The sequence below is a fragment of the Mustela lutreola genome, chromosome 4, assembly GCF_030435805.1.
Source record: "Mustela lutreola isolate mMusLut2 chromosome 4, mMusLut2.pri, whole genome shotgun sequence".
Classification (NCBI taxonomy): domain Eukaryota; kingdom Metazoa; phylum Chordata; class Mammalia; order Carnivora; family Mustelidae; genus Mustela; species Mustela lutreola.
This window is the reverse complement of record NC_081293.1, coordinates 71,019,965-71,041,001: the sequence shown is the minus strand read 5'-3', so window position 1 is coordinate 71,041,001 and position 21,037 is coordinate 71,019,965. Positions and strand designations below refer to the sequence as shown.

The 21,037-nt window shown below is 36.9% G+C and overlaps 1 protein-coding gene across 1 annotated transcript in view; it reads right to left on the bottom strand.

The window, feature by feature from the left end:
• Positions 1-1,555: 1,555 nt before the first annotated feature.
• Positions 1,556-21,037, bottom strand: part of PCDH15 (protocadherin related 15) — a 723,362-nt gene continuing 703,880 nt past the window's right edge. The window contains exons 32-36 of the mRNA XM_059172504.1: positions 12,053-12,071; positions 10,462-10,500; positions 6,194-6,264; positions 5,240-5,348; positions 1,556-2,444 (exon numbers count right to left, since the gene is read on the bottom strand). Of these exons, the coding sequence (XP_059028487.1) occupies positions 1,893-2,444; positions 5,240-5,348; positions 6,194-6,264; positions 10,462-10,500; positions 12,053-12,071 (790 nt within the window). The 3' untranslated portion in view covers positions 1,556-1,892. The remainder of the gene's footprint in view (positions 2,445-5,239; positions 5,349-6,193; positions 6,265-10,461; positions 10,501-12,052; positions 12,072-21,037) is intronic.

Here is a 21,037-nt window from a genome sequence, read left to right as displayed (position 1 = left end):
CAATATAACTTCTAACCGAAATATGGTATCCTAAAAACAATTGGTTTGGTACTTTAAGGAGTAAGCTTTGGAGTTGAGTGGTACAGGTCATTCTTTGTCAAAATTTAATATGAGTACAAAGCGCCTTGAGACCCCCAAGTAGATTGGGGGTATGAGCAAGACTCTGTATTTCTAACACGCTAATGTTAGAATGCCACATTTCTTTCCAGTTAATGCTGGTAGTTTTTCCAGGTAGGGTAATAGAAGACATTGATTTCCAATTATGCCAGATAAATGAGATGTTCCTGCATTTGATCTCAAGCACTTTTTGAAACCTGAAATTTAAAAAATGTAAGTTGGCAAGTTCATGTTACATATAATTCATTCTCTTTGGAAAGAAAGAAATAGCATTATAATCAACAATTTTTAAACTATGAAACGTGAGAGAGAAATTAGAAGTGCATTTATTCAGTCTCTCTGAACCATATAATAAGCATGCATGAGAGAATTTTATTGAAATCTTAACTTTGTCAATAGTGTGCAAAATTTAAGGGGAACTCTATATCATATGAACTCATATTCACTACAATTCTGAATTTTCTCTTATATTGTGTCATCCTTTTCACATCTTGAGAATACGCAACACACAAGGCAAGTATCTTGGGCTTGGTTTTTTGTTATTTTTTTTTGAAAGGATACTTGGTTTTCATTTATGTTAATGATGAAACACTGTGCTTTGTTCAGTGGTGAAAAACCAAGATTCTGTTCTTTGATAAAAACAAACAAACAAAAAGGCCCGGGCAATCATTTTCTGGTTCTGCACTTTATGCACATAAATATTATGGGTATTAAAATATTCCATAAATAAGCTGGACCGAGGAGAAGTGATAATACTATAATACACTTGAAGCTATGGATTTATACCCTTTGTAGGTGTTTCACCTATTATATGAATTCTTGACCCTGCCAAATTCCTTTACACCGACTTTATAAAATATTCATGACCGATGACATTAATGTGAGACTTCTCTGCTCTGACTTCATCTTTCATACTGAAGTTGTGGTTCTAGATGCATTACTGACAATTTGGTCCTTTCCCACCTCAGTAAGCTTTAGCTGAGGGGGAGATTTCTGTGATGCTCCAGATAATTATTTCACTTCAGGTGGCAAAACTAAATCACCTGTGTTTTGTGTGGATGGAGTGTTCATGAAGTGTGTGTGTGTGTGTGTGTGTGGTTGGGGGGGCAGTAGGAAAAGTTGTGAGTGATAATTATAAAAGAGATATGATTTCAAGTGTTGTTTAGAAGGTCAACAGATGCATATGTAAAAATCTGAGTGACTATATCAGACAATAAGGAAAATAAGCTCATGACTCTAAGTAATTTACAGATTTTCACATTTGCTATCTTTAAAAAAATCAGGATGGTATAGACAGCAACTGTATAAACCCATTTCCTATAAAATCCTCTAATTTTCCCCATTTTTTTTGAAAAGTAAATCCACAACATGTACCAAAAAACACTGCGTGAAGCTAGAGATGAAGAGTAATCTAGGTTAATCAATCAAATATAAATGATTACTTAGTAAATTATTTCTCATTTATTAAAATGGGGGAAAAAAAAAAAGGCAAGACCCAACCAAACAGCTAAATGGTAAGTTTAAATGATAGATCATTCAGGGAATCGAGAGTCTGTCCAAAAAGATTATCTGGGAAGAACAGTTAATTGATACAAAGGCAAGTGCAAATTTGTGTCTTTTTAAACTTTAAAGCATGTCGTTCAAAGTTTCAGCTTGTGTGCGTGATATAAATCCCATACATCATTTTTTCAGTGACGATAAAAAGCGCAGTTTATTAAAAACTGAAGTAAAAATCAAAATAACTTTTTTTTTTTTTTTTTTTTTTTAAAAACCGGTCACAGTTTCGTCATTGGTATATGGAGGTTGTTCCAGGGGCCCATCCAAAGCTCCTCGTCGTCTGAGTGCGTGTGGTCACTCTGGAATTCCAAAGTCTCCTTGATGTTCTTCCTGTCAACCACGGACTCCTGTTCAACTGTGCTTTTCAGCCTGGACCCCAGTGGCTTCCCTGAGGTACCGTCGGTCCCCACAGGGCAAGGGGCAAATGTAACCAGAGTTGGTCTCGTGTGCATCTTCTCAGTAGGGAATGGCCCCTTTGATAATGTGTTCAGGGGAACACTCTCCTCGTGTGTCACTGCCAGCTTGTCAAGTTTCTTAAAGTGCCTCCCCAGGCGCCCAGGAGAAGTCGCTTTTAAGGTATCGGTGAGGCAGGCCCGGCGGGTTCTCACCACGGACCCGTTCTGGGCAATGTAGATGTTGCCGTTGATGTTACTGTGTGTGCCGGGATGGTGAAGACGGTTCCTCTGACATTCCGGAGCACTGTCTTCGCCAGTGGAGCTCGTTTCGTACTCGCGATCCACAACTAACTTGATCATTCCTTTTCTTGCCCACTGCCAAAATAAAACACAGGGAGTCAAAGGAATGAAAGGAGCAAAGGGGACAAGGTCTGCGAAATTCAAAACTGTTGACAGAAAGCCATTAAAGGTTAAAGAAGTCAGAAGAGGTGAGGAGACCTTGTATTCTTTTCCGCCAACTGTCCACTGGTTTTAGAGCTTAATTTCTGAAGAAGGGGTTGCCCAGTTAAGAAGCAGACGTTTTAGGAAGCACTTGTATTCTAGATCAGATTACTGCTCTACATGAAAGGGAAAAGTGTATGTGTTACTTAAATTTAGATAAGGATCTGATCCATTGTTTAACAGTTGCTCTGTTCTTCTATAAAGTCAAATTGAAGAAAACACACAGTATTAGTATAGTCTGTTTATACTAATACTTCCTTTTTCCAAATTTTAAGGACTTTTTAAAGCTGCATCATTCTAATTTCTAATTAACATTTCATTATTAGCCAAACTTTTTGTATTCACTTGGAATATCCTGGTTTTCTGGATCATTTTATTTCAACAGATGTGACCTGGAAAGAAAGAATCTTCCCATCATGAATCATTCAGTAATACACAAAAAATGAAAATGAATGATTATAAACTTCCTCTAGTAAGCAACTGGAACACAATGGACATTTCTACAAGTTTATTTTTCTTTTACCAATCCTTCTGCCAGCTGAAATGTACACACATGCAAAAGTAGACTTTTATAGAGGCCTCAGTTGTTGCCAGTGTTGTCCTAATGATTTATTGTCTACAGATGAAATAAAAACGTGCCCATATACTCCCGAAATCCATCCCAGCAGGCAGGGCATCCCTGGTAATGCCCAGTGCATTCACAGAAACCCCACTGGCAGATACCAACTGTGGACTCAGGGCTCGTCTTTGGGATGGCTAACAGAGGAAGATGAGGCAGTCTGACCCTAATGTGCTCTGACATACAAGTCTACTCGGTGCGCACATATGCTCCCCTTCCTGGCATGCTTCCAGTCCTAGGTCAGCGAGAGGTCACAGTCACGTTCCTCCCTTGGAGCATCACTGCAGAGAGCACACAGAAAGCACGGCACGCAAGAGCACTCGCCACGGCAAACTCCCACCTCCTGGGCCCCGTCTCAGAGTGCCGTGTTGTCGTCCTCAGAGCCGGCTCCCGGGGGCTGCTCCCGGGGTGCTTTCTTGTGGGTGGCCCGCTCGGGCACCTGGTAGCCCCAGGGCCCTCCGGACTGGCTTTCGCTGCTGCTGCTGCTGACGCTGCTGCCCGGCTCGGACTCCTCCTCGCTGCCCACACCTGCCTCCACTGAAACAAACTCTGCACTGCCCTCCTCCTCGGGGACCTCGAGGCCTGTGGGCTCCTCTTCAGGGCCCAGCTCAGTCTCCTCTCCTGCTTCCTCCTCCACTGCTGGCTCTTCCTCCAGCTCTTCTGGGGGCTCCTCTCTTCTCCTTTTGACCGGCTTGACCTCCTCAACCACAGGCCGCCTTCTGGCCAGAAAGATGTTTTTCCGGGCCTTCTCCCCTTCCGACTCTGTGGACTCTGACTCTTCTGAAGATGGAGTCGAGCTCTCTTCCTCTTCCGAGGGGGTCTCTGACTCGGACTCCTCTTCCGTGGTCTCTGACTCACTGAATTCGGACTCTTCCTCACTGTACTCAGTGTAGTCGCTGGAGGACTCCTCCTCCGACTCCACCGTGCTTTCCGTGGCTTCTTCTTGGTCCAGAGTGAGCTTCAGGTAATCTTTATCCACTTCCTCAAGGCGTCTCTGCCACTCTTCCCCCTCCAGTTCAGAGAGGCCCCTTCTGTCTGCAAGCCCTCGAACTTTCTTGAAAATCATTGGGAAGATCCTGGCTCTCTTCCACGTTGTGTACGTGGGCTCGGCTGGCGGTGGCTTCTCAATGGTGACCACTACTTCCTCCTCCTCACTAGGCTCTCTAACTTCAACTTTGGGTTTTCTAATTCTCTTTGCCTCTTCCTGAAAATCACGAAAAGGCAATTGAACCGTCAGCTCGAGGCTGGTTAGGCTAGGACCTTGTCGCACCCAAGTCAAGCAGGGATGACTCTGCAGAGTTATGACTGGTTTCGGAGAAGCAGACCCAGTTCTCCACCATTCATCCCCACTGCGTATGGATGCAAAGTGATCACGAAGAAGTATTTTATTTTGGCTTATACTATACAGTACTAAAATCTAAGGCCTTCTAATTTTTTTTTTCTCATTCAGAGTTTATTTTAGATTTTAGATCAAAGGAGAAAGAAGTAATCATCACCTCTCCTCTATCCCTATGGTTTCTTTAATGAAATTATGTGACAGTTGACTATTTTCTCAATTTTAAACGGGGTAAAGCTACAGTGACATTGATTCGTTTTTGTTTTACATGAACATTCCAAGTAGATATTAAAGGCAAAGTGACTCATGTTAATTAAGACATACATGACAGAATTCTGTTAAATATATTGGCGGTAATATTTTGTTTCTGTCTGGCAACTGTACTTTTCCATGATTTTTAGGTATGCCAGACAATGCGGTTACCAAAGTAACCACTGTTTTGCAGAATAGTGTTTATGTATTTGATTATAATGTTAACTTTTAGGATTTTAGAAAATATAAACTTTATTGTGGCTTTATTTCAGGCATTTAACATTTTATAGAAGGAAATAAATTAAACTTTCACAACAATTAATTTCCTTCTATAAACAGGGCAATGAAATGGTCTGCGTTATTAAATTTCTACAGAAAACGAGTAGTAAGTGAATAGGATGAAAAATTTTTGGAATTTTTTGCAGCCTGCTATTCAACTAGGGTTAAACATTATGGCATTACCTCTTCCTCCTCATACTCCTCCTCAGCTTCACCAACTACCTCCCCATACTCCTCTGGTCCAGCCGGTGGTAACAGACGGCGACGGCTTCCATACTGAGGCATTTCATACCTGAAACAGAAACTTACAGCCTTTAGCATGTTTCCATGAGGTCCTGGAAACCATGACTGATCTTTTTTCTTCTTTATTCTCATCCTTCAATCAGCAGATATTTATACAGTGCCTATCATGCTCCTTGTCAACTAGTTACAAAACCATAGCTAAGAACTACAACCTGTTGACCAGTGGTTTTTGCCATGATGGTATCCTAGAGCAACTGTAAAAAGAGGTTATTTCAGATTTAAGTTTTGGGAGAGACTGTTGCTTAGAGAAGGGGATATAGTTCCTTAATTAGTTGAAGAATTTAGAGCAGGAAATAGATTCTCTGTAAAACAAATAGCTTATTCAGGACATAACGTTTCTATCTTACAGTGAAGATCTGCTTCAAACATGGTCTGGAATGGTGTATGCAATCCTCTTCTGTATCTTTAGAAATCAGTTAACGTGTGTGTATAGTGACTTAAAATGCTTATTACTAGATTCTAAAATATGTTTTCTTCTTAATCCCTTGGGAAAATCTTGAGCCTGACTAGTTAGATAAACATCTCATATGCACGAAATGGTGAATTCAGGAATTGAGCAAATATGTTTGACTTCTATTTCTCATTTAAATAATTTTGAATCATTTTACTGCATCGTTAAAGTTGTAGTCAGTATCAACATGGAACATCAAACCAGATCTGAATGTAGAAAAATGGATAAAACTTGACTGAAACTAAAAGTAGATACGTAATTCCTTTTCAAAGATGAAACTGATGAAGTGACATTTATAACACAAGTGCTAGGAATAAGATTCAGTAGCTCCTTATTATTCATAAAAAAATATTGATACTGGATAAAAAAATCTGAAGATGTACCCATGCTCATAACTGTAATAATCTTGTCCGTATTCCTGGCCAGGATCAATTCCAGACTCCATGGATAACTCCTATTGTTCAGAGAAAAAAATCACATTTGAAAATAGATTCTTATCACATTTTAGATCAAATGAATTCAGATTTATTTCCAGACCTAGAATCCCATGACTCTTAGAACACTCCTGCCAAAAAACTTTAATTACACATGTTAGTCAAACATAATCAAAACTTCTTTCTCTAGCTATAACTATCTGACGTAAAATAAGGTTATGTTATTAGACCTGAGGGAGTAAAAAAGCTATATTTTTTCTAGACGAGCATATCACTTGTTCTTGGTTAACTTTTAAAACTATCAGTAGACATTTCATACTTCACTCTGTTTTAACTTGTATTATTAAATAGACTTTAGCCTTGAGGGAATGAGAAAGTTACCTTCCTGATAACAGCTTCACAGCACCCCGAGCACTTCTGCTCATTACATTTATTTTTATGAACGAATTTCCTGGTAATAATTTATACATTAATTATGATATTTATGAGTGATACCTCTCAAGAATGTTTACATTTAAAAACATACTGCTAATTCTGGACTTAATTACTTAAAAAAAAATTGTCAGGACAGCAGCCCTTTTAAGGTTTCAGTTCTAAATTCTAAACTACTGATTTTGTCACTCTGCTCTTAACAGAAAGATGTTTTTCCTGAGGGGAAAAAATACATATTTTTTATACACATATAACTAGTTTTAAATAACTATTAAATTCAATGTCATTATATTTTAACATTTCAAGTAGGCTGAACTGTAAAACTTAACCAAATGAATTGTGCAATGAAATAAGCAAAGGGAGGGAGGAAAAAGTATCAGCGCCCACAGTAAAATGGGTAGGTATTTATCCCTGAGGTCATCTGTTATTTAAATAGCAATTCTGTCGGCCCAGATCTAGTAATAAGTCAGGAAAAAAATAGTTACTAAAAAGTGGGGAATTCACAGGCTTCATGGTGGATACAGACAATGACCCTCATTTGTGCTTGAATGTAGTTGCCCAAAATCTAATCAAAAAATGTGATTAAAAAAATCAGGATTTGTGTTTCTCTTGAAAAGTAACAAGATGGCAGCACAGCACTGGGCTCCATTTCTATGTCATGAATTTAGTTGCTGGCACTACTGGCAGCAGTTTGTGTTCTAGTTACTGCTTGTCCTCTGCCATACTGTTTACGCCCTACCCATAACCACAGGTCTCCCATGTGCTCCTCACTCACATCTAATAACCTCCATTCACTTTCACTATTTCCTTTGTTGCTTCTTCATGTTACTACTCTCTGGTGACTTTGCAGTTTACAAATACTTTGGCAAAGGTGTCCAATTTCAATGGTAAAACTGTTTCAGTTTACCCACCAGAACGGTTCCAACAAACAAACAGAAGAATCAGCAGTGCCATGTTTTAGCAGGGACATGGAATAACTAGATCTCTCAGACACTTTATAAATCCACCAAATCCTTTGGAAAATGGCAAAAATACAAAAGTCAAAAATATGCATATCCTTTCACAAAAATTCAATATAGATCCATTTATATGCTAAACATAAGTGTGTACAATTGTGCACCAAAAGACATCATTTGTAACAGCCAAAAACTGGAACTGAGGCACAAGTCCATGAGATACACACTACTGCATCACCCAGTAACAGAAATGACACTCCCAAACAGAACAATGAGCAACAGAAGTCTGGTGTCAATGGGACACAGGATTCTATCGAATCCTGTTTGCATAAACTTTGAAAAGAGACACACTAATCTGTGTCTTAGAAGCCAGGTGAAACTTTTTAAGCTGTGATAATTGTACATTGGATAAACCTCATTGACTCCGGACAAACAGAAACTAAAAGAATCTGCAATCACCAGACCTGCCCTACAAAAAATATTGCAAGGGGTCCTCTAATCAAGAAAGAGAACCCAATAGTAACATAGACTGGAAAGGAACAGAGACAATAAACAGTAACAGTCACCTTCCAGGCTAGACAATGGCGCTAAATTTATCTTTCAATAGTTACCCTGAAAGTAAATGGGCTGAATGACCCAATCAAAAGACATGATATGAAGTCGATAGGAAGTCTGCAAGAAACTCTTTTTAGACCCAAAGACACCTCCAGATTAAAAGTGAGGGGGTGAAAAACCATTTACCATGCTAATGGACATCAAAGAAAGCTGACGTAGCAATCCTTTTATCAGACAAATTAGATTTTAAAAGATTGTAGTAAGAAATAAGGTAGGACATAAAGGGTCTATCCAACAAGAAGTTGTAACAGTTGTAAATATTTATGCCCCTAACATGGGAACATCTGATTATATAAGCCAATTAATAACAAAATCAAAGAAATACATCAGCAATAATAGTAGGGGACTTTAATACCCCCTCACTGAAATGAACAGATCATCCAAGCATAACATCAACAAGGATCTGACACACTGGAGCAGATGCACTTCACAGATAAATTCAGAATATTCCATCCCAAAGTGACAGAATTTACATTCTTCTCTAGTGCACACAGAACATTCTCCAGAATAGATGACATCCTGGGTCACAAATCCGGTCTCAGCAGGTACTGAAAGATTGGGATCATTCCCTGCATGTTTTCAGACCACGATGCTTTGAATCTTGAACTCAATCACAAGAGGAAAGTTGGAAAGAACTCAAATACATGGAGGCTAAAGCACATCCTACTTAAGAATGAATGGATCTAACCAACAAATTAAAAAATTTCATGGAAACAAATGAAAATGAAGCAACTATATGCCAACAAATCAGACAATCTGGAAGACATGGATGCAGTACTAGAGATGTATAAACTACCAAAACCGAACCAGAAAGAAATAGAAAACCTAAACAAACATGTAAAGAAGAATTAATACCTCTTCTCCTGAAACTGTTCCAAAAAATAGAAATGACAGGAAAACGTACAAACTCAATTTACAAGGCCAGCATCACCTTGATCCCAAAACCAGATAAAGACCCCATCAAAAAGGAGAAATACAGAACAATTCCTTGACGAACACAGATGCAAAAATTCTCACCCAAATACTAGGCAACAGGATCCAACAGTACATTAAAAGGATTGTTCACCACGCCCAAGAGGGACTGATCCTGGGCTGCGAGGTTGGTTCAACATCTGCGAATCAATCAGTGAGATACAATACATTCATAAAAGAAAGGACAAGAACCATATGATCCTCTCAATAGATGCAGAAAAAAAGCATTTGACAAAGCACAGCATCCTTTCTTGATTAAAACTCTTCACAGTGTAGGCAAAGAGGAAACACACCTCAATAGCATAAACGCCATCCTATGAAAAGCCCACAGTGAATATCATTCTCAGTGGGGCAAACTGAGAGCTTTTTGCCTAAGGTCAGGAACACGGCAGGGATGCCCACTATCACCACTGCTGTTCAACATAGTACTAGAAGTCCTAGCCTCAGCAGTCAGACAACAAAAAGCAATAAAAGGCATCCGAATCAGCAAAGAAGCTGTCGAACAAACTCTCACTCTTTGCAGATGATAGGATAATTTATGTGGAAAACTCAGAAGGTTCCACCCCAAAAATGCTAGAACTCATACAGGAATTCAGTAAAGTGTCAGGATATAAAATCAACACACAGAAATCCGCTCCATTTCTATATGTCAACAGCAAGATAGAAGAAAGAGGAGGAGTCAATCCCATTTATTAATTGCACCCACAACCATAAGATACTTTGGAATAAATTTAAGTGAAGAGGCAAAGGATCTGTACTCAGAAAACTGTAGAACACTCACGAAAGAAATTGAAGAAGACACAAAGAAATGGAAAGCTGTTCCATGCTCTTGAACTGGAAGAACAAATACTGTGAAAATGTCTGTGCTACCTAAAGCAATCTACCCATGCAATGCAATCCCTATCAAAATACCATCAACTTTTTTCAAAGAACTGGAATAAATAAACAGTTCATGATTTGTCTTATTCAATGATAGCTTGCTTTCAATAGGAGCAAAGGTCTTATTTGTCTAACTCCTAGAGAATGAAGATAAAAATTTGGAATTTCAGCCCCCCACAAGCAAGAGAGAAGTGATTAGCTTGCTTACTTATTTATATATTTGTTTCTACTTTAAACCACCCCTTCTCCATCTTAGAAAATCATGCCACTTGATTACATTCTGCTGCGTGTTGGACAGGCCTTAACGTGACATAAAATATAGTGGAGATTCAGTGAGGTTGAAAAGAAAAAGAAAATTGATACCTCTGGTTTAAGAAGAGAAGGCCTCAGCAGTTGCTGTTGCTGCCAAAGGAAATTAAAATAGAAAAAGGTTTAGAAGATAATTCAGGTGGAAAAGGGAGATCATGATTGAAAAGAGAAAAAAAGGCCACAGCTTAAAACTGGTTACCTTAGGATTATGAATTATTATTCATGTGATAGCTACCAATATTTTGACTGTTGATGTTGGAATGTGAAATAACAAAGAATTATTTTCTGTTTCATCATTGTTTTAGGTAACATCAAAGTGAATAACCTTTAATCGATGAAAACCTGTAAGTAACTTTTCAGTTCAAAATTCTTCTTTGTATAAAAAGTTATTTACGATTTTAAAAGCACTTCAAGTGCCACAGGATTATTTTGAACAAGTTTAACCTTGTTTTAAATTGCCCCTCTTTTTTCTCCCCACATTAAATGTAATCAGGGTAGAGCACATAACATAATCATATAGTCATAACGCATCGTCGTAGTTAAGAAATGCTCCCTGTTTTTCTTTTTACCAAAACGTGGGTTACTTACAGCCGAACACTGAGCATGCTTTCAGAAATTCTTTTGTGATCCGGGAAATTGTCCTTCCTTGGATTTTGCAGGGATCACTCCTTACTTACTCTCAGCCTCACCCCTACTCATTTAAAGGAAACACGGTCTCTACGGTGTGTTTCCTGATCATTTATACTATAATACGTGCGAACAAGAGACATACTTCAAATTTTGGTTTATCCACTCTGAGGGATACACAACACAAATCTTAAAGGGAATGACATTGGGAATGTGGGCAGAGAAATCCTGGGAGACAATTCCAGTGGCGAATCAGCCTTCAGAAATGAGCCGGAGAACAGCCAGGTGACTGAAGGCAGGACTGACTTTTCGTGAGGCTGTGAGTGAGTTTGTCTACTGAAGGCATTCATTTAAAGGAGGAGGAAGTTGGCCGTAGAGACAGTCTGATCCAATCTGTTACCTGTCTCTGAAAACCAGTTATTCTGAAATGCATTCAGCCTGATTTCCAAATACATTAGGACTCATGCTTTCTCAGCTGGTGGCCAGTTAGGTCGTGAGCTCATTGCACTCTCTTGACTGGGAAGCTGTCTGCTAAATTCGGCTAGGTTCTTGGTGACCTCATTGGCAGTACCACTTTGAGAGCAGCTAGCCAGATCCCACTATCTTCTCCAAATGCCTGAGCATTCTCATAGTCTGACTTTCTAAAACTCTTTAAGATCTTAAGTTCTAATGTGTTAGGAAGGAGACTTGGACTCTGGTAAAAGAAACAAAGGTCCCAGGTTTCTAAAGTACATTTCTAGCCTTAGAAAAATAAATTTGGGTGAATGTCACAATATTGAGTAACAGCAATTCAGGAAACAATAAATCTATCCTTGGAAAGGTGAGCATTTGATATTTGTTCACTCACTTAAAACCTCAGAACAAAATAGCAACAGGTATAAAAGAAAATAAATAGCCCAGCGTACTTCTAAGTTTTATTGAAGTAAAGGAAAATATCCTAGCTATGCAAGAAAAGTCAGTCCTGCCTAGAAGGTAAATATTTTCCTAGTAGCTTTATATAACACTGTAAAGCCCTTACCTCTGATGCATAAACTCTCCTGCAAGGCAGAAACAGAGAGATCAGTATTAAACAACTTAGAGTTTCAGATTCAAGAAAAGTATAGATAAGATTTTTTTTTTAATCTGAGAAAAATGAGAAGGTAATTTTCACTAAAAATTGTCTCAGTGAGAAACACATTTTGTGGCAGTTTATCAGGACAGGAAGGTTGCAGTTTCATGCCTCTATGACTACAAAGTTAGCAGGCCAGACCCTAGCACCAGCATACCTGAAATAATCTATTTTATCTCAGTGGTGTATAGTAACACACTTTGACTCTGTTATTATCAACTGGATTAAAAATATTCTATATCATCTCTAACCTTGCCAAGTCTTGATACATGTAAGATACTCATTTGGGGAAAAGATGTGTTTTATACATGAAGAGTATATTGGTACAGAATGAGAAATGACCTCAACAACTAGAATATATTCTTCCAAACATTTGTAAGATGTTTTTTGTCTGTTTGAATCAATTGATTCTAAAAATAATGAATGCAGAATACTGACTAGCTTTTAAGGGTCAGTGACATTATTAGACATAAATATAAGAGCTAAATATTTTCACTTCCATTTCATATTCAATATTAAATAAAGATTTATAAAGTTCATTGGCCACAAGTTGGGGAAATGTTCAGCTGTACCTGGGGTGGGGGGGAGTATACAATGCTTTCAGTGTTGAATGCCATTAGTTATAAAGATTTTTATCTATTACTTACAGTTGATCTAAAGTACCTATATGTATCATATGCTGTTATGAACCACATATATAAAGCTAGGGACTGCTATGAAGAGGCACATACATATCTCTCTAGAAAATTTCTTTAAACTATTACAAGGCCTTTACAAAATAAGTCTACTTATCTGAACAAATCTTAAGTGGTTAAGGCATTACTGATTGAAATGGTTGGTAATAATGGTAGTATAATGCTTACTTAATCTTGTTGGCAATTCATTATTTGAAATGGTTCTTTAGTGAATTTTGCTTCTATGGTTCTGCCAATAGTTATGAGAATGATAATCCTTCTAAAGCATTTAGAAGTGTCCTCAATTTCTATCTTTCAGACATAGATAAAGACACTCATACTCTGGTTTTAGTAATGAGAATTGAGTCACATACATGAAATAAAGTGTCTAGCCAAAGCTGAACTTTATTCTGCAGGATATTTAAGCTAACTTTTTTCATTAGCAGTATTTTTCATACATGTAGAGAATGAAATATCAAGAGATGAGCTCCATGTTTCCATTAACCTTTCTGTTACCTTTCGTGTGGTTATTTGTATTGTCTGTCTCAGCTCAAAAGCAGAAAGTCACTTGGAAAAAGCACACAACAGAATCAGTGGATATCACTGTCTGTGGGCTTACAACTAACATGACTTCCTTTCGGTCCTTCTAAGACCAGTCATATAATATTAATGCATTTTTATGTAGATTATATTCAACGTGTATTAATTATTTACTTCACACTACTTCTTTACATTAAGTTTACTTTTAACAATAAGGAAAATGTATGGTAACCTACTTTCATCTTTTAAAAAGGTATCTAATAATTTCTTATGCACTAATTAGAGCATAATTATGCAGAAGAAAAAATGATATTCTTTCTGTGGAGGTTGGTTGTCAGGTTGTGGGGGTTCAGGGATTGAGAAGAGGAATAGTATTTTGGCCTGTGTACTCATAATAGGTCTTACGCAGATGTTGTAACTGACTTCTATGACAAAGTTGGAGATCTCCAAATAGAATATATATGTAAAAAACTGAAGTAAATATAAAACATGGGAATGGAGGGGTGCCTGGTGGCTCAGTGGGTTGAGCCTCTGCCTTCAGCTCAGGTCATGATCTCAGGGTCCTGGGATCAAGCCCCGCACTGGGCTCTCTGCTCGGCAGGAAGCCTGCTTCCTCCTCTCTCTCTGCCTGCCTCTCTGCCTACTTGTGATCCCTCTCTCTCTGTCAAATAAACAAATGATATCTTAAAAAAAAAGAGATAAATTTAAAAAGAAAACCAAACAAACATGGGAATGGATGTTTCATTTAAAAAGCACAAGATACTAGTAAGATATTTAGACAAATATTATAAAAATGACATAGAAAACATTACAGATTCAGTAAGGCTATAGATACCTACATGAGATTGTTATTTGGAGTTTTTATATGTCTTTGTAATTATTTAGAGAATACATTCTCAAGGAATTTCTTTCATATATTCAAGAAGTTGATACAAAATATTTTTAAAAAACACACAGTCATATCAAAGGCTTACACAATTATGAATAATACCTTGTCAGAGTCCGCCAAATAGCACAAGTTCTCATGCATATGACCAGCTGCCAACAAAAACTCCAACTGAAGTGTTTCAGTGAAAGAGAGAAAAAAATCATGTTCAAGAACCCCAAGAAATAAGTTACTCTGGATTTGGATGAAAAGAATCTGAATCAGAGGACCTAATGAAAATAATTAGATCTATAGTTTGTTTTTTTTTTTTTTTTTTTTTTTAACTCTGATACCATTAAACAGGGATAACAGACCACGTTCTGGAAGAAATGTCACATAATGTAAGAGCTGAACAAAACCTTTGAAATGATGCATTATAATGCCCTCTCTGAGGCTATATTAATATACTTAAAATGGAAATTTTCAAGCAAGACCTTTGCCTATATACTTTGCTTTGTTTTTCTGTGCAGACTTTTATCTTCTATAATAGAATTGCAGAAGAATCAAATAATTACACCTGTATTCACAGTGGGAAATTACAAATACAATTTATTCCATGTGTTATATGGGAAAACAGTGTAATTACTTGCTGGTCAAGTGTAACTTTCATTAAAAAGATAGGAAGGTAACACTTAGCTGAGCTGATGCCATTAAGAATTTACCAAGTTGAGTTCTGAGAACAACTACAACATAAAATTCCATTCTCAAGTATACATTTTTATCCTCTTTGCCTAATATAAAGAGTAAAGGCCTATATAAAACTGAGGACAGTTTGCTAGATATATTCCTTCTTGATTTCTATTCAAAGTGTTAATATTTTCCTCATCCAACTAAATTTGGATGATTTATCTAAAGAAAGGTAAATAGAAATGAATCCAATATGCTATTCTAAAATTTTGATGAACATTTAATATTATTGATAAGCTTAATAAAAATATTTATAATTTTCATCAAATATCAACTAAAATCATAGTAGGTAAACCTTCATAGACATTTATTGAACCTTATTTTGATGAAACTTATTAGGATTTTATTAAACTGGAGAAAAATATTTTCCTTGAAGGGGAATCTTCTGATAAAATTATGAGATGATATCAACATGTGGACAAGCAAAACTGAAGACCACTTTAAACATTTGTGGGTACAGTGAAATGTCTTACAAAAGCCACGATTCAAGATTTATTTTCATTGTAAAGAAGGGAAGAGAAAGCATAATGAGAAATAAACAGAATAAGACCATCATTTAAAAAGTAAAAGATTTTTCAAATGTATAAGCATACTAGTAAGATAAAAGCAAGCCAGAGTAAAGAATGTCATTGTAAGAAAACAGATGATTATATCTTACAGCACCTGGTATTTATTTCCGAATACCATATCTGTCAAATCCTGCATTTCTGGATACATGACATTTTTACTTTGGTAGTGTTTAAGCTTACCAAATACATAGACTTCAAGGAAAGAACAGAACCTATGATATAATTTTGGGGGGATTATTTTAACAGTTTGCTTTTTTTTTTTTTTTTTTCCAGGAGCATTCAGTAAAACTATGATCAGAAAGTAAACGTAGGTATTACTGCATTAACATGTTAACAGGCCATTGGTTTAAGCTGGAGATATAACTTTCTTGCCCATATATTCCCATTGAAAAATAGATTGAAATTACTTACTTTTTAAATAAATGCAGACAAATAATGCTACTTCGTAGTTAAGAAAATTAAGGTAAATCTATGAGTTAGAAATGATGAGGTTAATAATCTTTGAAAGTAAAAAAAAAAAATGAGGAAAAACAGCATTGCACTGAGTTTAGGGTAAAAGAATGGAATCTTCTTTAATGTTCAAATTTGCCTCCACTTGAAGATTTCGGTCAACAAAAGAGTTGTCCAGTTAAAACAGGAAAATCAACATTACAGTGAAGTAGATTGGCTGTCAGGCAGGTTCTCAGTGCCCTCGACAATACCGTGCAAATTTCCCTGGTCGCATTCAGTCACTTCCACATTTTCTGTTTCTGGAGGGCAACGAGTTTCCAGTCTTGAGTTGTGTGTTGGTGGGAAGTTTTTTTCAATTTGACTGTACATATTAGCTACCGACTTTTCAAGGTCGGCTAGGTTTTTAATATGCTTGAGGATGCCCTTTGGTTCTCTCTGGGAATTTGCACGACGTGCTGTTGCAAAGGCTGGCGGCTGTCTGACAGAGGACTCCATATCCTTGGGGGGCGTCTCACTGACAGTGCGCTGAACAATGGGGACACTGACACGCTTAGTGGACGGAGCCCAAGTTGGAAGAGACAGAGAAGAAGGGAGAGGCGGGGAGGGGGGAGGGAGGGAGGGGAGTGAAGGCAGACGAGGTGAAGAAGAAGAGGAAGGAGAAGGAGGGGCAGAAAGTGAAAGAATCGGAGGAGGAGGGGGAAGACAGGAAAGAGCAAATGGACTAAGGACAAGAGGTGGAGGAGGCGGCGGGGGAGGGGAGATATTTGGTGGTTTGGGAATGATTTCAAAAGTGTTTCTTCTGGTTTCAACTGTCAACGTACATGTGGGTGTCTCTCTCCTAAAGCCTGGGGAATTTAAAACGCAGGGCACTGAAGGAGAAAGTTCCAAGCAACAGTCAGCAGGAGAGAGGATGACATCAGGTTCTGACAGGAGTTCCACGGTTCTTGAAACAGCTGGCAAAGTGGAGTAAGAAGAATGAGATGAAGGAGAAAAACAGGAGGAATCTGAAGGCAGAGATTCCAAGGGCTCTGCTCCGTGTGTGAGCAGTGATTCACCTTGCCTTGTTTCTCCTCTCTCGGGTACATTCGAATCTCCAACAGTAGGCCGGGGACTGCTGCTACCTCTCTTTGGAAAGGTTCTAGTGGTTTCCTTTCCACCTTCCTGCCTGTTGCTCTGCCACTGCTCCAGCTCTATGGCTTCTGGTCTCTTGGGAAGTTCCCACACTGGTCTCTGAGGGAAGTAGACTGGCTGATTCCACATCCTCTGAAACATTTCTCTTGGGCCCCTCAGGGACTTACTCCTGGCTTGTGTTTTGGGTAAAAATGAGTCTATAAAATCTGTTCTTAGTAAAAAGTCTGAATTTGCTGGTCCTGGATCTAGAGTTTCCTTATAAAGAGTACCGTGGATACTTGAGGCATCCTCGTCAGACATCAGTGTGAATTTTCTTACCGACTTGGGCTGGTTGTTCTTAAGAGATCCATCTACATGAGCCTGCTTGTGAGCCTCAGTAGTGCTGGAAGAAAAGGGCATCACAGTTTGGGGACTTTTCCTGTCTTCCGAGACTGACTTATTTCCCCTGCTTTGTTGGAAATGGTAGAGAAGGAAAAGACTTGAAAGAAAAGAAGATAATGAAATGTAAGGAAACAGGTCGTGACACAGCTTTCATGAGAAAGATGTCTTTATGGTTCTCATTACGACTTCAAAATATAGAAGGCCAAATAACACTAATCTACCAAAGCCAGACATTACTTTCATGTCCCTGTACTCAAAAAGGCAGGGCAAGAAAAGCTTGAGAGCTGTGAGTAGCATGAGAAATTTTTTTTTTTTTTTTTTTTAAGAAAATGCATCAATCCATAGACTGATTTGGGGGGGGGTGCGGCTAATGAGTTTGATACAGCAAAGTATCCATGACCACACATAACAGTTTTCTTATGTAGAAATCATGATTCCAAATTGCAAACCAGCATTTTGGCTAATGGTTTCATATCCTTTGCTTTGGTGGACAACACTCAGGGCTGTCTGTCTGGGGAGAAGGATCCTTAGCTGTGTCTGAATCGGTACCATTATCTCTCCTCTCAGTCATTCTGTCCTGGAGCTAAAAGTACTCTCCAGTTTGAGACAAAGCTTACAAGAGAATACAGAAAGGAATTCTCTATTCCCTAGATTAGAGAATTAAAAGTCTTCAAGGACAGGTGGGAGAATTTCTCTCATCGAGGTCAAAATCACAGTTGAGAAATTGAAGTTATGCTAGAACCTGAACAGAGATTATTTCCTTCTATTTCAGTTTTAAGCTGAATCCATTATAAAATGCTATGAACAGTACAAATAACAAGAGGGCCTATTGGTATTTATTTTAAATATGATCTGTGTCAAATTTTGGCCAAGACTGACTTTAATTAAAAGACTTATGTTCCAGTCACATAGTTTCAATATCCCTGGAAGATCTGCTCATACACTGACATTGAGTCACAGTGGCTGAGAGTGATAAAGTAAACTAAGGGAAAGGACACAAGCACATATCACTATTGAAAGCATTGGGACCTTTCGGCCAGGAAGGCTGGCGGGTTTTGAATGCCCTCTCCTCAGACTTTGCTTTCAAGCTCAATGTTTAATATTTACCCACACAGCAGGAATTAAATAAAAGGAAATACTGTGAATAAAAATTAAGTGGCCACGCTGAAAAGCAAAACAGGCGAGACAATACAATGCTATATATAAAGCTGAGGCTGTTACTGTGCCTTCTCACAAAGAAACAAACTACTAAGGAAGAACCCTCACAGCTGGGCTTGGGGTATCAGGCCCACCCAGATAACACGGGAAGAACAGAAAATCTGCATTCAATAGACATCAAATCCTTCTCTTGATCTTGCAAAGTCATTTTTTTTTTTTAAATGGACTTGACACATTATTTGGTACTTTTTAAAAAAAATATGTTTGTTTTTGCTAAGAACTACCTATATAATGGAACTGTACCACTTTGGATTAAGAGACATCTTGAAATACTTTTAAAAAATTAAGAGCAAGAATTTTGATATACTTCTTGGGAGGTACAGGTTTTTAAGGTACCAAAAGTGAATGAGATATGAAAGACAGAAATTTCTTTTTAAAAGCAAATGACTCCATGGTAAAATGATGAAGATCACTACATTTAGAGTAAAACTTAATCTATTCTCTTGTATCTTTTTTCCCTAACACCTCATATTAGAATGATATTATTTACTTACTTATGCCTATGTATCCACAGGTGGGAAAGAGAAAACATGAGACAGAAAAAAAAAAAAAAAAGAGTTTGAACTATAGTTACTTTGAGGTGGTTATGAAAATACTAACAGGAACTTGATGTAAACATTTGATATGTATATCCAGAAAAGAAAATGCATGGTTTTATATATTTTTTTTACTCTGATATGTAATAATATTTTAGATAAAACCATATGGCATTTCTTTGGTTGTCTCATCCCATAAAATAGCTAGCTATCTGTTTCCTATACATAGGTAAAATTTACCTTCATTACATATGGTTGATTTCAATCCCGAAACAGTTATTTTAAATGAGAATCTAAGAATTGTTTCTATGTCCTAACTGAAAAATTAGTCCACATTGATTTTTAAAGAAGATAAACATACTGTTTGGAAGAAAGTAAATATATTACAGACCAACTGTTGAATCTGTATGACATTATTAGATCGTTAAGATTCTTTTCAAAATGACCTTTGATTTTTTGTTTGTTTGTTTGTTTAAATTTGGTAATAATTCCTTTGAAGCTAATCTATTTTCTAATAACATATGGTTAGAATCCCTATATAAAGTTTTTAAATAGATAGCTTAAACATTTGTTAAAGATGTTTAAATGTGAAGAACACAAAATACTTCATTAAATACATATTATAATTGAAAATTTTTCTAAGTCTACCAAGATTTTTCTAATGAAAGTAGTTCTTAAATGTTGCTATTTGAAAATGGTCACCTTCAAACTATATTTATTCCAGATGATGTTACAGTGTATCTACTTTTGTTAAGTAAAAATGAATATATGCCACTAACTTCAGATAACAGAAAACTTTACTCATAAGTCTTTTTAGTTTCTGAATTTTTTTTTTTCTGGAGAGAGGTGGTTAATATAAAGAGAATCAAATCATATTGGCTCAATTCCTACATTCACCAGTAACGCAAAAAGAGACCATAATTTTCAATTCAATTTAAAAATTTTTAAAACTATATTTAAAGCATGAATCCTTTACCATATTATTTTAGAAATGGAATGCCAAGCACTCAACTGTCAAACATTAAATTCAATTTTAGCATTAAGATACACAACATTAAAATCTGTTTTAACATTTTTAAAACTTAACATCACCTTGTGCAATAATATTGATACATGTGTTTAAAACAAGTTGTCTCATTAAAAGGTAAATTTCATAATTTTTGAGGCTTGCTTTATTCCTACTAGTAAATGCTACAAATGTAACACAGTTGAATGTGTTTTAGTCCCTCAACTCCACCAAATTCCAGTTGATAAAAGCTGTCTTGGATTTAATTCAGCTATATTCAGAATTTTATCATCTCCTTGGTTGTTCTTCATCTCATGTCCCAAAATAGTTACTCTTGAATTTTTAAAACATAGGCAAGTTAAGTAAGTCCAAAAGGAATCAGGTTATAAGAGTAGCATCATTATGGAAAATATCTGTGAAGTCTTTTCTCAGTAATCTAAGAGTTTTCAAATGTGGATGATTTAATATTGCTTAGAGGTTCCAAATATTGTGGGAGCAATATGAAGCATTACAGCAATCTCTTTTGAGAAGAATATAATGAAAAGTATATTCTTTAAGTGGTTGGATATTTAATTCTTTATTTGGGTTTCAGATTTTCATTATTCTATGTTATGACATCCTAAGATTGCATCTTTAAAAAGTCTGTGACTTAAACCATCACATCAGTTTTAAACTTCCAAACAGGAGTTGGCTTTTGATACCAAATCAGGATTATGATTTTTTTTTTGTTTTTGATTTTTATTTTTGATTTGTTTATGATTGTTTTATTTTTCCTTAT